The following is an 18,566-nucleotide window of genomic DNA, read 5'->3' on the forward strand; positions in this document are numbered from 1 at the left end:
ATTGGTGCTGCAAGCAGAACTGCAGTTTACTAGCTTGTTTATGGAATTAACAGAAGAGATCCAACAAGCAGTCCTCTACTGGCTTATACTCATTTCTGCTCTTCTTTAAGGACTTTTAACAGTAAAAAAAGTTTTTTCTGAAATGTGCTGCAGGTTTTTACAGAAAGATTATAGTTGTTAATTCAACAAAAACTGCATGTTTCTACTTGAATTTTAATAAACTCAAAAAAGGGCAACATACCATACTGTGTTCAGATGTTTGCAGTTGCCAACCAGAAATAGCAGCTGATCAGCAGAGAATTGGTCAATTCCCATCTTTGGCTGATTGATTGGTGCAGCTCTAATTAACATCAATGAAGAACTAAAATAAATATACTCAGTCCTGCCTGCTGTTTTTCAGAAATTTAACGCCAAATTAATTAAATCATACACTCCATCCATTTTTGCTCTTCTGCTATTATTAAATCAGAAATAAACATTGGGATTTAATCTGACTGTGGGATTGTTGGGCCCCAATTAGCTCAAACTGGATGAACATCTGTGAAATTATTTTTAATGTTAGTATTTAACTCTAAGCAAATAAAGCCAGTCTTTCTGTATACAGCCCACACCAACCAGATTAGGTCATTATTCAGTAGTTAAAAAGTTACAAACAAGAAAACTTAAGTCTTTATATTGGTGTGTTGTACCCCATATATGCATGATTTACTTCAATTTTAGACTACATACATCTAAAACATTGACTATTATCAAGTAGGAAGAAAAAATTGTTCTCATTTTAAACCCAAAAGCAAGCAGACAGGACTGGATACACACATTTATAAACTTAATTCCTGAAGAGTTCTTCATAAAAACAAAAGAAATGATGAACAACCCTGACAAGCCACGTCATGAGACTGTTATAAAACAGTCTTCAGCCACACGCTTTTCAAGATATGTTGTAACACAGACTGCTACAGGAAATTCTTCCTGCACACCACTGTAAGCATCTACAAAACTCTGACGAAAACATTTAATTTCCCCCTGTGATTCAAAAAGTATCTTTGACTTGAATACCTTTCAAACACTCACACGTGCAGCATGGTAGGATAAGATTTTAACCGGAAAACCTCCAATTGGTCATTCTAGTAAATCTAAATAGCAGGTATACATAGAACACACACACTCACAAACCTTCTCAGGTTTTTGTAATACCTTCTTGGACAATCACAAAAAACATAAATAAATCTTACTCAATCATTAGGCACTGAATATGTTCTGCTGGTGTCTGTTTTGTGCTTCAGTATCAAATCGTTTCTTTGCTTGGATGAATTTAACACAGCTCAGAGATAAAAGATCGCTGTGAGACGCCGTTTTAAATAGCCACGCCTAAAAAGCTCCAATCAGCAACATTTCGACCCATCGCGCAAACATGAGAACGGGAACGTAATTTTCCAGCCTTCCCTTGGTTGCCTTTCTGCAGCATTCCTTTCCATTTCCATCACGCTTCAGTAGGACAGAGAGAACACCTTTTTTCTTTCCTCTGTAATGCAAGTCCTAACCTGAAGCTATACTCAGTGTGTAACAGAGCCTCTCCTCACCTCATTGTCAGCCCCATTTTAACACTTTTGAACAACAAAAACCTCTGCTTCCAGCATGTTTGTCTTTTCTCTCTTTTCATGTTCCACATTTTTCTTTTCCTCCTCCCCTGTCCGTCCCCTCACGCAAAGCTGATTGCAGCAGTTTACTTCCCAGCCCTTTTTGTCGGCTCGATCGGGATGCCGCCGTCAGTGTGTGGTAAATGGTGTGCGAGTGTGTCTTACACAGGCTCAGTGACTGAGTGAGCTCGCAGCACACAAAAAGCCAGTAATCCCTTGCATTAAAGACTACTACTGACATGGGCCATTTAGCCTTAGCCCTCTAAACTCCCTGCACTATTGTCCCCTCCCCATCTTTCTTTACATCTCTATTCTCAAGTGTCTTGAGACCACAGATAGAGGGTGTGGGATGCTTCTGCTGGAAGAGAACAAATCAGGATGGTGATATATGGAGCTATAGTGCCTTACAAGAGTATCCCTACTTATTACATTATTTCACATTTTGTCATGTTACAAACACAAATTTTAAAGGTGAGGTATTATGCTCCTTTGAAAAAGTAGAATAATCTTGTGGCCTACAAAACATGTTCATTAAATTGCACAAAATCATTCTTAGATAATGAGATTTCAGTCACCTGTCACTTTTAAGTCTAAATAAGCTGCTGGCTATTCCCCCCCAAGCTCAACGTTTACACTCACATGTGAAAATAGGTGCAAACGGATGCACCTGTTTGCACCGCACATTTTTGAAAAGCAGAAGTTTAGCCTCCTGCACAACCAACAAGAATGCAGCAAAAGGTTATCATTTCCAGTGGCCATTGGGCAACTGTGGCTCTGTGACTGTGGTAGAGTTGTCGTCTTGTGATTGGAAGGTTGTAAGTTTGATTCCAGCTTCCTCCTGCCACATATTGGTGTGTCCCTGGGCAAGGCATTTATCTCCAAATTGCGTACCAATCTGTGTATCGGTCCATAAATGTGTGTACGTTTGTGAGTGCACGCCTACATACAGTGTCGTGACTGTTGAATCCGACTTAATTGGAAGTTTTTTGAAATGGCTCATTTTCCAGACACCAAAAAGTTTAACTTATCCCTTAAAACCGGCTGGTTCTCTTTAAAGTGCTTTGGCTGTTTTTAGATGCAGTAGAGACCCAAAAGGGAGTATAAAAATGCACAAAATGTGACTTTTTACACAGTAGGCCTTGGAGTATTTAGGGTCAGGGTACTTTTAATGGGTTTTCATTAATTACTCATTTACAATAAATAAATAATGAATATCATATAAGTGAATAAATTTTTTTTCCTAATAAACATGTATTTTTACTTGAAATTTGATTTCACATTTTGATGCCTTGAAATTGCCCTCCGTCTCTTTAAGAAGCTCCTGCTCCTTCAGCAATTCATCACGACGATGCATTCCCATTAAACCACTCGTAACCGTTCTTAGGAAGCTCGGCTGGAGAGTGAACCTCCGAGGGCGAGGTTTGTGGAAATAGGTGGCGCTTTTTGAGAGCAAGGTTAGGCGCCTCCCAATCGTTGCCATGGGCGATTTTCCAAACATGCATGGAAGAATCAAAGCAACACTCCCGGTGTGTTTTTGATGCGGAAATAACATTAACGCGAATCTCAAAACAGGTAATTTTACATTTAATATTTTCACTTTTAAAATTGTTGAAAGCTCTCGCTTGTTTTGCTTCCACTTCACAAAGCTGCATTAGTTTATATTGGTTGATCATACATAATCCTGTTAAATATGTTTTAGTTTGGTGTTGAAACGTGGCAAAGTGTGAAGACATTCAGAGAAGTGCATAGCAGTGTCACAACTGAACTCCGCTACTTTGCTGCAGCAGGGTAAACTTGTCTCACTTTGCCCAATAAAATGTGTTTCATAAATTCACAACTTTATGGCTTTGAGAAGAGACAGCGATTTACTCTTGTGAAATGTGTAAAGCGCTGCTGTGATGCTGTCTAAGTTTTATCGTGTTGCACACAGAGCTTCTGTTAAACAAACAAGCTGTGAACAATCATGCATGAAGACAGTAGCCGGCTGTGATGTAGTAGAGGGTCTACTTTGATCAATGAACGCGTTTCTGGCTCCACCGACACGACTTGTGTGTGTAAGAGCTGGGGAGTCTTCCTCGGCGCTGACTGAGAGAAAAGGGTTTGCAGGCAGTAGGGGGCTTGAAACCCAACAGTTCCTGTCACCAGGGACACCACTAAGCCTTCGATATCTGCCTCGGAGAGCACAATTCCACTCCTCCTTCCTGTTTTCCTTTCTTTTTCCACGTGAGGCACAACCAAATAAATGAATTATAAATGACTCCGGTTTGTTTGTTGCTATAAAAACCAGCGGTGCCTACTAGGCCGAAGGTGGTATGTGATGGGGGGCGATTTGCGACAAAAAAAAGAAAAAGAAGTCATGGGAGAAAATAGTACCTTTTTCAGTGGACCTGGTCATAAAATACAAATAAAGGAGTTTTTTTTATTTTTTTTTTTATCTCAACAGCCATTCAGAGGTTTGGATTAATTTTGAACAAGTCTTTATTAAAAGGTTTTTATAATAAATTATGCAGGGAGATGTGTATTAGTAACTAAAGTAATAATTACTGTAATGTTTTGTTTTGATATGAACTGCATTCCACCCTCAGATCTTCTGTTTGAGGAAACTCCAAAGGTTCTCAATAGGGTTGAGGTCAGAGGAGGATGGTGACCACACATTGAGTTTCTCCCCTTTTATGCCCATAGCAGCCAATGACACAGTGGTATTCCTTGCAGTATGAGATGGTGCATTGTCATGCATGAAGATGATTTTGCTACAGAAGATACGGCTCTTCTTTTTGAACCATGAAAGAAAGTGATCAGTCAGAAAGTCCATATACTTTGCTGAGGTCATTTTCACACCATCAGGGACTCTGAAGGGTTTGACCAATGATTCTCTCCCCATGACTTTGGCCCAAAGCATGACTCCACCACCTCCTTGCTGACGTCACAGCCGTTTTGGGACGTGGTGGCCATCCACCACCAATCCACTACTGCGTCCATCTGGACCATCCAGGGTCGCACAGCAGTCATCAGTGAACAAGTCTGTTTGAAAATTAATCTTCATGTACAGCTGGACCCACTGCGACCGTTTCTGCTTGTGAGCTCTGGTTAGGGGCCCAATAGTAGGTTCATGCACCGGAAGCCTCTGGAGGATCCTCCACCTTGAGGTTCCAGAGGCTCCAGCAGCTTCAAATAACCGTTTGCTGCTTTGTCAGGGCATTTTAACAGCTGCTCTCTTAATCCGATTAATTTGTCTAACAGAAACCTTCCTCATTATGCCTTTACTGTACAAACCCATCTTTGTTCTGAATCAGCCACAAATTTCTTCACAGTACGATGACACTTCAGTTTTCATTAAATATCTAATGTTTTCATACCTTGTCATACGGCACTAAACTATCTGATGATTTTCGTCAGGAGAGATTCTTTCTCTTTCCTATATTGATTGAAACCTGTGGCCTGCTTAATAATGTGGAACATCCTTCTTCAGTAGATTTCCTTTGATTGAGTTCACCAGACAAAGTAATCAGCCAGCTCTCTGAAATTAATTATAGTGATTCAAAGAGCCCTGACACACAATACCATCTATAAATTTAATATTTAGCACAACAATCTTTATGACACTTAAATCCAATTTGCATAATAATTTGGAACACGGTGTATATTCAATAAAGCCAGACATGTCCTGGAGGAAACAGCTATAGAAACTAGTAACCAAGATAAAATATAACCAAGTTAACATGATGACAATTGACTGGATGATGCTACTGCTGGAAGACATTGGATTTAAAAATAAGTTTATACATCTACCCACTTTGAATGCGTAAATATAATTTATTGTTGTTCTTTTTCTTGCCTCATTTCAATTTATTTTCTTTACATACAACTGTTATTTTATTACAGTAATTTCAATGTACCTTTTTTTTAAAAAAAAGAAAAAGAAAAAAAAAAAAATCCTACTGAACCTGTAGCTTTAGACTTCAGTGTCTTCAGTGAGATGCTAAAAAAAATTTAAGTGGTGGAACTCGAGTGAAAAAAAAAAGGTCAAATGAAAATATATGGAATTAAATAATAAATCGAAATGTTATCATAGTCACCGCCGCGCAAAGATCAATAAAGGAGTAACTTTTGATCAATACGGAGCTCTGAGACTTTCAGCGGGTTTCCTGGGGATCGGATGGATCGAATCCTTCTACATTATTTCCTAAAGAAATAATCTAGAAGTCAATCCGAGTTTAATAAGTGCTTTTCCTGGCGCATTTGAAAATTAGATTTAGCGAGAAGACCCTGCCTGGAGAACTAAGCTGACTGATAAAGTTTATCCATCTATCCAGCTTAGCACATAGTCATAATTAAATAAAGGGGAACTCAGTACGTTTACACCCTTACGCATTTATGGAAGGTTAAGTTCTACAAATCAAATATGGTTAGAGCGATGGCTCAAATATAGTCGTAGAGAGAGAGAGAGAAAATAGCGAGAGCCACAAACTGTTTTGGTCTTCTAAAAGAATGTAATAAAGAATACAAATAAGCCATGGAAGCAACAAGATTTTTCCTTAGATGGACGTGGGAACATGTAATTTTAAAGATATCAAGAGATCCAATATCATCAGTTAAAGAAGAGCGTGGTTCCGTTTTGCTTCTCGCATGTGGAATGTAATCTGTGCAATATTTATGTGTGCCGCGGTGTGAAAAGTGTTGTTTTGAATCATGCTGACGATGCAATAAGGCTACCAGACAGCCCATGTATTATGAGAATATGCTCCTGGAATTTATATATACATATATAAATTCCATATATATATATATATATATATATATATATATATATATAATGCTAACAGAATGAAAAGGCTGGAGACATCAAACTCAGCAGAAAGGCTTAAAAGTACTGGAGGTAAATGTTTAATAGTCACATAAACACATGGATAAAAATGTTTGGCCCAACAGATGTGGGTATCAAATCTGTTACTGCAAGAAGATAGAAGAGCATTCAAAAAAATTTATTTTTGCCCTCCTGGCATAAAGAGCAGAGGTAACATCACAAGGTGTGTGAGAAAATATCTGTACAATGGGATTTGACCCTTTAAGAACAAAGTTAAAATAATTAGATTTAACATTTTAGTTTGACTTTAGCATCATCCCCCAATGATTAGTGAGGCTAGACTTGCTGAAACAGAAGTTCCTAGTCTTTCCCTAAGGGAATGTAGATTCTGGTCTGTCAGATTTCCAAAAGGGACATTTTTCCAAATCCACCATGTTCCTAAGGGGATATAAACAATAATATAGCATCAGGTTTGTTGTACATAATTCACTCCCTCACTGGCTCATTGAACAGCAGTTTCCTCTTAAATAACATCCTAAAAGTCAGCTTAGTTAGTTTCATAACGGCAACTACACTAAAAGGTGTTTCTTACACCGACCTGATGGAGCTTCGGTATGGTGCATTCACTGACTTGGAAGAGATCAGACCTTTTACTTTCAACAGCAAGTCACAATAAATACACACCAACATAAATAGAAGGCGTCGCACTAAATTCCAACCAATGGAGGTTGAAAACACAAAACTTGTAGACCAAAAAATGTATAAATGACTGACTAAAAAGGTGAACAATAAATAAACCAATAAATACCTAACATTTGAAAGCCCTCACCTGAAGAGACAACTATACTCTGTGGATCGGCAGGTAATAACTTTTGAGTTTTATTGATAGGATCTACTTTCTCAAACCTTATCAAAATACAAAGCTTAATATGCTAAATGATCAAGACAACATAGGTCTGAAAGTAATAACTGCAAGGCAATAATGCCTCCAACCCTCCAGTTTGCTGTTTATGCATTAAACGTGAAAGCAAGTTGACAACGCTGCTTTCCCCCAGCCTCCCACTCTACCTTTCTCTCAGCCTGATTGGTTTACAAAGCATTTACTTCCACGCTGAGCAACTGCACACTGACTGTTCGTCAACATGGGGTCGGCTTAAAGAGAAGCCAAGCGTTCAAAATGCCATTTTCATGAACTGTGCGACTAATCAGTAGTCCCAGATCTTAAGATTACACAGGGAGAAGGCGGAATAAGTTTCAAGAGGTGCAAGTGATGCGAAAGGGTATAATAAGTCAAACTGCAGGTTTGGAGAAAGTACAGCAAAACAAAAATGGCAGCAATAAAAGATTGCTACGATTACATTGAAAGGTGTTGACACACCTGGCCGTCACACATAAGGCCAGGGGGGGCCGCAGCTATGTGACCAAATCAATATGTAAATAGCAGCACTGTCAACAACATCAAGCAGAATGAATGTAATGAAAAGATGCACTTCAAATGCTATTTTATGGACAACCAAGCCGCAGACCAGCACTGCTATTATGCTGTTTTCTTTTGAACAGACATGTGGCTAGGCCACTTTGCCAGAGGGGCCCCTGCTGTCATTAGAGCTAAAAATGAAACAAGATGACAAACTGAAATAGCTCCTCTTTTATTTTTCTTTTCTTGCTGACAGGCTTCTCTAAAACAGGAAATCCTGACATGCTTTTAAACGCTACGCATTAAGCCAAAAGACTTCACACTGTTCCAGCTACCAGGAACACAAGCTTTTTTTGTTGTTGCATAAAAGCACCATAATCTGTGTGTGTGTTCTTGGGTAAAATGCAGCCAAAATAAATAATATAAATAAATAAAAAAAGCAAGTCCCAGATTGGATATCTTGTTTCTGAGTTCTCATCTGCAATCCTCAGCACCACTTCTCCGGGCCCATCTGTGGACAAGTGTCTGAATCTCGATGAAAGAAAACAGCTGAGAATGAGAGACGGTTTGAGGAGGGAGAGAAACAAGCAGCGGGATCCATTTATTCACGCTGAGGAATTCATTTTGATCCAGACAGCAACATCAGCATCACGCGTCATTTCAGTGAAACTTGCAAACAAAAACTTGATTTTACTGACCAATGAGAGTAAATAATGGCGCCACGATGAAACAAGGCCCTCACTGTCCAACAGCAATTCATGGTGAGGTCTGTTAAACTAACCTCTACTAGTAGTAATCGTGATGAATCAACTATTGAAATAATCGTTAGCTAAATCAGCGATCGTTTAATTGTTATCTGGAGTGTACAGACTTTAAAAAGTTCATTTGTTGGAAGAATCACTTCCTCAGAGCAGTAATTAGGTCAAAACTGTGCAAAAAATATATACATTTCGCACTTGAGATTAAAAAAAAACTAGTATGTGGCTGTAATGTGACAAATGTGGAAAAAGTGCCAGGAGTCAGATTTTTTTCTCTCTCTCTCTCTTTTGTACTGTATTTCAGAGTCTCTTGAATCTAGTTAAAAGTCAGGAATAATGAGCCCTCCACAATCAATGAATACAACTGAGGAGAAAAGGAACAGCGTGCCTCCCACTGCAGGCCCCAACACAAATCAGGCACGGCGCCAGCTCCGGTCCTGCCAAAAAAAATAAATAAAAAATCTGCTTAAACGGTGACTCTCATCCTGTGCACCGGAAATTCAATTTGTTCCATAAGCCCGGGAAGAAAAAAGCAATTATTCACAGTCCACACTATTCACAATCTGCTTCTTTAAGATAGATCCCCTCTTCTCCCATGCTAACAAATAAGCCTCCAGATTAGTGGTGTGTGTGGTTGCTCATAGGGGCGGCCAGTTGAAGAACAAAGATTAAGCCGACTAAAAAGCCTGTCAATCAGATTGAAAGATAAATTCAGTCTCCGTGAGACTAGCTGCGCGCCCCACTCCCCTCCACACACGGTCTCCGCCCCTCATCCTCCTTGCAGGACATGTGTAAAAAGCCACTAGATAATGGCTTGGTAGCTGGATGTCACTTCGGAGCATGCAGGAGTGGACTAAGCACATGTCAGAGGAACACTTCTTTTACACCAATTACACTACACAGAGCTCTCAAAAACTATCCCCCACATCTGATCAGTGGGAAGTGCTGTCAGGGGAGCCCGCTGAGCCGAGGCTCCAATTTACACTTGGGGTATTAGGTGGGACCCTAGCGTGACAGTGCAAAGTACCAGCCGAGACGCTCCCCGCGACATCAATGTCTCCCGGCCACGAGGGAGGCAGATCTGGCGGAGCCGACAGTTGCTCATGTTTGAGTCATGGCCTTGTTTGCTTTGCATTTCTCACAAGAACAACACCTGCTGATGGGGAGTGGTGAAAATGGCCCGCTTTGGTAATTGGGTCCCTGCTAAATTCAAGAAAGTCGATGGTTTAACGCTAGATGAGGTTTTGACAGACGCTGGCATCAATGCGGGATGAATGGAAAACGACAGGATAAGCTTATACTGGGGGGGGAATAAAATCTTACCAAGTATTTTTGTCTAGATTCTAGTGCAAATGTTTTAGAATACTTGAAATGAGACCAAACTAACTTACAAATAACTTTTCAGCAAGAAATAGAAGTTTGTTTTAAGTCAATAATTCTGTATTCTTGATGAAAAAGTACTAGTTATAAGTGAAATAATCTGCCCAGTACCAAAACTAGTAAGATTGAGTTTTTGCAATGTGGTGTACGCAGCTATCCTCCTGTTGAGTTCAGCAGGGTAGAGATGTGGAGTGGACCACGAAGCCAAGGTTGGTCACACAAAGAGTCTACTTCCTCCATCTTCCTCACGTTTAGTCCCATCTCTCAAAATATAAAAGAGGAAAACAATTTTTCAAGAACCTAATAAAGCGATACTCTTTACTTCCTTTCGTAATTAACCTTCTCTTTGAAAGCATCTTTTATGAAGAAATGTACAGAAAAGCAATCAAACATAAAACTAGAAATTAAATCCTCTGCATACGTCAGAAATAAGTGCTCCCGGTACTCTTCAGAGCGGATGCTGTTACAGACTGAAGGAGACTCATTTTAATCATTTCCAGCATCAGTGAGATGGTGACAAATTGGCTCTCATAAAGCAAAGAGGCTGTTAGAAGTTTCTAGAAAGTACCAGGCATGTTCAGCCTGGTACTTTGAAAGTTGAAAGGTACCAAAAGTTTCTAAGATGAGTGCCATGACGTTTTTGGTATGACAGCTTAATGAACAGTTTTCGCAAAAAAAATTAAAAAAACATTTGTGAGAACTGGCCTTCCAACAGGACGTGGGCCTGAAGTGACATCATTTACTTTGTTCTGCTCCTTTTCCTAAAAAGTGCCTTAAAGTTACAGTTTAAAAACACATGCTATATTTAGCTATATCTGAGCATGTATGTGGAGTTGCTGTTTCTAACCACAAGGAGCCTCATCCTCCTGTGCCGTGCAGTTGTTTGGTTTCACCGACATAGAAGTCAGTGCAAACGTTGTTGGATTGGACAGCAGAAACAATCCCACTCATGTGAGGCTTTGGTGTTCTGCCCTTGAGATGAACCAGCCTCTGTCTGGGGGTTTTGTAGAGTTTAAAATTCAACACCCGACGCCACAGAGACAATCTAGAAACATCCAGACATTAACTAGAGACACCTTCCCCTGCTTTCCGAAGCCTTATTTGTTTTTATAAATTCAAAACTGAAGAGGTAACTTTCGAATTTCGTCTTTTCTATAATTCATCGAGGTAAATATTTTATTTGTTGGATTACGGTCTGCCGGTGCAGCGCTACAGCATGCAGTATGAAGACCGTTATTCAGCGAAAATAACTCAAACCGTCAAATAATGTGGATTTTTAGAACGCCTGAACAATAGGTATTGTTGGAGGAGAATTCCTACGACGAATCGCACAATTACGCCTCAAACTGCAGGCTGCAATCAAAGTCCAATCTGCTTCTATTACGTCCTTCAAGGCCTCAGAATGGAAGCAGGTTAGAAATCAAGCAAAAAGGGGCTGTGAAGTTTGGACTGCAGCTTTACAAAGCTACAATCTTGGTGGTATAACAGTTTTAAGACTCAATAAATCATATGCATGAATTTCCATTTCAAACCCAGTAATGTTTTCATGCTTCCGCCTTTCTTGTGCTTCTCAAGCTTGCGCGGCTGTTTTAAGACGCACGCCGTTCTTATTATAATATTAATGAACAAAGGAGAGGGCAGGTTCCATAATTCATGGCTAGTTTAAAATTTAAACCTCAAGTGGATCTTATTTCATATCTATAGTTTATTCAGAGGATTTGGTTTTAGAAGGCTTTTTAAAAAAAAACAACAAAAAAAACCCCCATTTCTTTAGGTCTTAAAGGACACATTATACCAGTTTTCTTTTTGAAGACAATTTGAAGAAGAAAAAAAAGCTAAACATTTGGGGGTCTTGGTAAAATGTCCATGACTAGCTTATACACGGTAGTAAGGTCCAACATCTCAGTTTTCTCAGGCCTGCCCTAAGATAAATTTATGATGCATCAGTCAGTTACAATCAATAGCTTTTAAAGAGCACTATCGCTTTATGAGAGCACCTGTAACACATCAAAGCCAAAGTAAGAATCAGCAATAAAACAGAAAAATACAGTCAAAATACACTTTGAGGGGGTTCAAAAGTGCTTACATTTCCTTGACAGTGCTTTGAAATTGCCTTCCCATACTTTTGATGTTTTTACGTTACAACCACAATCTCTTCCACAGCTCAGGAGAACCTGTTGGCACGACAACGATTGGTGTAGGTAAGAACCAGACTGAACGTTTTGACTTACACCGAGGCCTGTCACGATAAATTGTTCCAGAATTTTTCGCGATAAACAATAATGTTGTTTTGAGACCATTTTCAAGTAATGCACTAGTAATGGTATAATAATGCAAGAACACATTCCTAAAGATGAATAAACTTTAAATTCTATTGAACATTTAACACTGGAACTGGAAGACATTTTGAATATGGAAAATAAGTAAACAAAACAACAAAAACTACAAATAAAATGGATTCTGAAGCCTGTAAACAAAATTGTCATTCCAAAAAGGAGAAAAAACAATAAATTATGCAGATGGAAATTATAGTGGTCCCTGTAACGTATTATGTGACTAATTGTTTTATTGGTTGTTGCGACTGGTCTACGTACAGCCAAAACAATGTGGAGGCAATCTAATGGTGCTTAACACACCACCTAAACCACGAAACGTGGTGGTGGCAGCATAATGATATAGTGATGGACTCTTTCAGCTGGACAGGGAAGATGGTCAGAGTGAGCTGAAATACAAATGGTGCTAAAATCCAAGCAAATCTTGAGTAAGACCATTTCAAGGCGGTAAAACTCACAAAAAGAAAAAAAAAATTGCTTTCCAGCAGGACGACGACGACAACTTAGATCAAAACATGCACGTGTCCGAACCTTCTGCCAAAATCCTAACCTAAATCCAACAGAGAACCTGTGGCAAGACGCCAGATTTGAGGCTCACGGTTGTTCTACATCTAATCCGGGCTCGAAAGATTTTAATCTCTCGATGTTGAAAGCTGGTAAGAGACATTTTTCCCCAACAAACTCGCAGCTGTGACCGAAGCAAAAGGTTGTTTTTCGAAGTGTTGACTATAAATGGAAAAAGATCTGTAAGGGGCCAGCCTGACCACAAGTAACGGCATTGATTTAACCAAGGTTATTAAAACATCAGATTGCTGTTACAAGTTAAGATGCCTAAAAAAAAAAAAGAAATAATCAACTCTAAAATGTTCTGTCAAACTGCCGTCATAAGCCAGGAACTTCACTGTCAGTGGATTTGATTGCGTTTCCCACAGCTGTTGCTTATCTCTGTGGTGTCAGCTTCTGTTCATGTGTGTATGTAGGCGTGTGTGTGTGTTTAATGATGAACGCAGATTTACAATTTTCAGATCCTCAAAATAAGCCCCACTCTCTTTGTTGGAATATACGTAATTAGAGAGTTTAATGGTGGTGTATTATTAGTCCATTTCCTTCTGGAGTTAGACAACTCTGAGCGCTGAATAAAAATTCACAGTTAATAAAGAGCGAAAAGAGTTCTCTTTCAATTCTGAGGTAATGTGAAAACAGGATTAGGAAGTTGTGCGGAGGTGAAAATGTCTCGGCTGGATTTTTTCTAGCTATTGACAAGAGCTTTATAATATATGCCACAGGTAAAATAAGGGGGTTAGTATACGTTTCAGCACAGTCAAGCTTGGAGTGCCTGCAGGGATTTTCTTTTATTTGTAATTATACATCAATTATTAAATCTGCAAAAGCCACAGGATCTTTAACCTTGCTACATTTCCTTTGATACCATTCATTGCAATGCTAACAACAGTAAGTGATGTTTATTCTATTTCACAAAAAATGAAGACAGAGTTGCTTTGGTATGAAAGTTTTTTTTAAAAGGAAGGAAATGCTTTAAAAACAATTCTATTAATCCCACTAAACTGTCAGAGCAGAGAATTTACAATTAAATTACAATCTGAGGAACGTCTGCGGTGAAACGACCTCAAACACCTGCAGCAGAGTCAACAAATCACTTCAATTGTCAGCTTTCATACTGAAGTCTGCACGATTTTGCCTTGTAAACGATGTAAATATAATGCTTTTGACGCATAATCGACTAGATTCTCAATTTTCCCTCTGTTCATTTGGTGTACTCATGCATCTCCTGCGTCTCCTATAGCAGGAAGACTGAGAAGATAGTTACCAGAAGTTGCTGGTGGTCCACCACCACCAGAGGATAAGTAGGGGCCGGTTCCACCTCTTCCTCCATCCTCCCAGCTGATAACTTCAGCGGCTCCGACGTGCTGCACTTGCTCGTCTTTTCTCGGGAACCATCTGCAACAAGAGCAATGCTGAACTGATGGGAGAAACATTTATGCGCTGATTGTTGCCAAAAAAAACAACTAATTACTCGTCCTGTTAAAGATTGAAAAGCACAAAGTGGACCATATTTTATGATTGTTTACAAACAATCTGCTGTTCACCTTTTGACTCTCTTCTTGCCCATTTATAACAATTGGAGAAAAAAAAAGTTACTTTGATAAAAACAAATAAAAAAAATGTCCAAGTTCTGTCTGTGTGGGGAGTGGAGGTGGAGTAGCTAAATTATCTCCAGAGACAGGAGCCACAGTTTGTTTGTTCATCCACTTGTGTGATCGTGCCATCCTATGACGGCTTAGCCATATTTAATCAGCAGCATTCCCTCAGCCATACAGCTGGCCTCAGCTTAGCACATCGCAGACTGCACGGCCAAACCCAAACACACAACTTTCGGTTCATTTTCTAACTTAAACACTAGATTTTTGTTTCAATATACGAAAGGGTCAAAAGGTGGGAGATGGGAAGGCTTCTGGAGTTTCTCGACTGAGACCGTTCGATGTTTGAACATGTAGCCTGAAAGATTTCTACTCGGTTCACAAAATGTTTCAAAATTATACATTTTTAAAAAATCAGCCCCATGTAATAAGGATGGAAAGAAAGTGATGCGCCTCCACGGAAGTATTATAGACGATAAATAATGGGCAGCTGATTCCACGGCAGAAAGTATTGATAAAACGTGTCAATATACAGTTAAAATGTAAATAAAAAACAGTACGCAAGTGCTGAGATGGACACTAGGTGGTGGTAGAGCACCTCCCTTTTTACCTCTAGACATAAAAAGTGCCCTTCTGAATTATTTTTCTTTCTTTCTTTTTTTTTTTTTTACAGTGGTGTGTAAAATTGCATACTTTAAAGGCAGCCAGCAGCTCCAAGTCTGTCTTTTTTATATATATATAAAATTTTAATAAAAAGTCACCACTGATTCTTAAAGTTAAATAACATTAAACATCTTTTCACGTTAAAGTAATTTGGCACTATCCAGACAAAAGCTGCTATGATTTGATTGATGTAATATAATTTAATTTAATTTAAGCATACATCTGTTATATTTTTGGTGCCATTTCTGTGGCCCTCTGGAGTCTAAGGGGCCACATATAAAGTTACGGCGGGTTGTTTTTGGCTCCCAGGCTTCGAGCTTGACATGTGTTCTATGAAAAAAATGAAGCAAGGACGATGCGTATGAAGTAAGGCAGATTTATAGGATATAACGGAAAAGACGCTTTTCGGTTGCAGTCGTTAAATATTACCTTGCATAAATACAGACTGAAAGCCAGGAGCCGTGAGGATAAAAAGAATTTCTGCACAAGAAATTGTGCAAAAGAGAAACACACGCACCTTCTTTCCCTTGATCCTCCTCAACAGTCTGTGTAACCGCGTCGCCATCCAGGGGATGCTGCTCCTGAGTTTGCTTACTCACATTTATGTCTTTGTGCTCTTCCTGTTCTGGCTTATTACAGCCATCAGCCGAGCTCGGAGGAGTCCTTGTGTCGGCCTCGTTGCTCCTCTTGAGGCTATGTAAGTCTACGCTGTCCATCGACTCCGTCCCATTCACGCAGTCCACTCGTGAAACCCGGAGACCCTCCGCATGTTTAGGCTGGATCTGAGCATTCAACGACTTGAGTGTTTCCATCAAAGGCTGGAAGTTGGCCCGCTTGGCCGGACTACCCTCCTCCGAGTTGGGCGGAGGAGTGCCACAGAGGCAGCGTTGTTCTGTGCGTTTCTCTGGGGTCTCAGCTTGTCCTTCTTTGGCCGCCGTCGCCTCCTTTGCATCCTTTCTGCCTTCAGCCACAATGGGGGGTTCGTTAGAGCTTTCCTCTTCTGTGGACGGGCCGTGCGTATGATGACCGTTGGCTTGGGGACCTGGAGTGTCACATGACGATTCCTCGTCCTGTGTCAAACACGAGTCGCTGGGAACGGTGGCTTCCGCCTCCGCCTCCTCTTCCTCTGTTCCTTTCTTGTAATTTTTCTTCTTGCGTATGATGCCGCGCTTCCAAGATGGCCGCCTGCAAATCTTCCTCTTCAGATGATCTAAGAGGAAAACAAACAAAATTCAAGTCTTAAATCAAATGCTCGCACCCTTCTTTAATGTTATAGCAATTCTTTATTTTATGTTTTTCCATCAGTTTCAGATCAGTTTGCAGATTTCACAGAGGCATGTCAGGATAAAGTTATAGCCATAAACAATAAAAGTGTTGTTTTGAGACCATTTTCAAGTAATATAATAATGCAAAAACATATTCCCAAACATCTTTAAATTCGAAGAAAAAAATTAACACTTTAAATGGAAGACATTTTAAATATCTAAAATAAATAAACAAAACAACAGAAACAACATATAAGACGAATGATGAAAATAGTTCTTCCAAAAAAGTTCTAGTTGAGACCAAAGCACCGGACAGTTTTTGGTAGAAAGAGAAAAAAAGAAAAAGGAAGAAGATAAATCATGCAAATGGAAATTATTGAGCTGGTTTTAACTTATCAATCAATTTATTGCAACAGGACTAGCTTCACAAACTCAAATTTAAAACTTTTTAAGACCAATGTAAATGGAATTTACGAACTATATCTCAAAAGAAATGTACAAACTTCGTCCAGCCAACTGGTGATAAATTTGGACTTGCTCCTGATAGACGGAAAAGCGTTAGCTAGCAAGGGTATGTTAGCAGCGAGTCACAGAAAGCAATGAAGATGTCTGTGTGTGACTCAACCTTTTGCCTGACGGAAAACTGCAGTGAGAAAAGAAATTACAAAGCTTACGATTAATTAGTCCAACCTGTGACTAACTTATTTAAGGTCAACTTACTTAAACAAAAACAAAAATTTTTTGACATTCTAAGGCCTTAAAGAATTTAAGACTTAAGACCGTGTCAAGTCTTATGAAGACTGTAAAATACTTTATAGGTATTTTTTGATCTCTGTAAAATCAGCAGTCACCCCGGTTACGTGCAACATTTAGCCCTCTTCATCAAAGGGAAATAAATAATGAGTAGCAGGGACAGCGGTGGAGCTGTGTGCATGTATAACACTAATGACGGCAGATGTTGCTTGGGATTTTAAGTGGAGGGGCAAACCAAGCCCTGCTCTCTGGGAAAGGCCGTAAAGCTGTCACAGCGAGCGCGAATGCTAAACGCAGTGAAGCTTCAAGGCATTTGACTTCATTTGCTGTTTTTTCCGGAACGCGCGCGCGCACACACACACACACACACACACGAGAGATGCATAGCGAAGGATCAAAGTCAGAGTGAAGGGCAGCTGCAGAAAGAGTTGGAATAAAACAAACACTAGGAGGAAGTTTGGCCGGGAACAGTTTTTAAATCAAAGGCTGATGATAAAGAAACAAAAGATTATTTTTTCCTTTTACATTAACAACAAAAACAGCAGCACAACACTGCATCTTTGACACATACATACGCATACATAAATAAATAAATCCGCAGCCCCATAGCATGACAGACTCAATAAATCTATAAGGTGCTAACCTTTATGATCCTGTCAGAGGATTGTGGGATGATCCAAGTCAGACGATACGAAAATCAATAACGTGCTAAATGATCATGATCCCTTCAAGTAATTGAGAAAAGATAACTGTGTACTTGTATACAAATAAAGGTTCTTGCCCTCGCACGATTCAATTTAGTTTATTTATATAGTGCCAAATTACCACAGGCTGTTTATCTGCAGTCCATTAAGAAGAAGAAGAAAAAAATATTGGAAAACTTAGATAAACAACTGTAGGTCTAAAAGTTAGAGAAACATCTACTACCAGAAGAGAAGAGCGTACTCACTTGTTACAAATCACATTTTGCTTCTAATTTTCACTGAATTTAGGCCTAAACTTTGACTGGGCCATTCCAACACCTGAATACGCTTTGACCCAAAGAGTTTATCTGTAACTTTGGCTGTATGTCTACAGTCATTGTCCTTGTTGTTTTGTTTTTAATTTACAATGATGCGCCATTTCAATTTAATCTAGCCGATAAAATCTAAACCCTCTCAACCTGACAAAAGCGGAGAGTAGCAAAAACAAACGTTTTGTAAGGAACTGTTGTGCATTACACTGTCCAACATGGTGAATTCAAAGCACTTCACTATGATCTTTTGCAGCATTTCAGTAGTGCGTTTGTGCCTGCGATATATTTCAATGCTGCATTTTTAGCCTTTTAACCTCTCTTTGCAGTCAGTGAGGATTAAAATCGCATGAACTTTTGGTGCACTCATAGAAAAGGCCCATCC

General features: G+C 39.4%; 1 protein-coding gene across 1 annotated transcript in view; it reads right to left on the reverse strand.

Moving 5' to 3' along the window:
- atad2b (ATPase family AAA domain containing 2B) overlaps positions 1–18,566 on the reverse strand; it is an 88,938-nt gene that overhangs the window by 16,387 nt on the left and 53,985 nt on the right. The window contains exons 25-26 of the mRNA XM_028039720.1: positions 15,669–16,361; positions 14,158–14,288 (exon numbers count right to left, since the gene is read on the reverse strand). Of these exons, the coding sequence (XP_027895521.1) occupies positions 14,158–14,288; positions 15,669–16,361 (824 nt within the window). The remainder of the gene's footprint in view (positions 1–14,157; positions 14,289–15,668; positions 16,362–18,566) is intronic.

This window comes from Xiphophorus couchianus, chromosome 15, assembly GCF_001444195.1.
Source record: "Xiphophorus couchianus chromosome 15, X_couchianus-1.0, whole genome shotgun sequence".
NCBI lineage: Eukaryota > Metazoa > Chordata > Actinopteri > Cyprinodontiformes > Poeciliidae > Xiphophorus > Xiphophorus couchianus.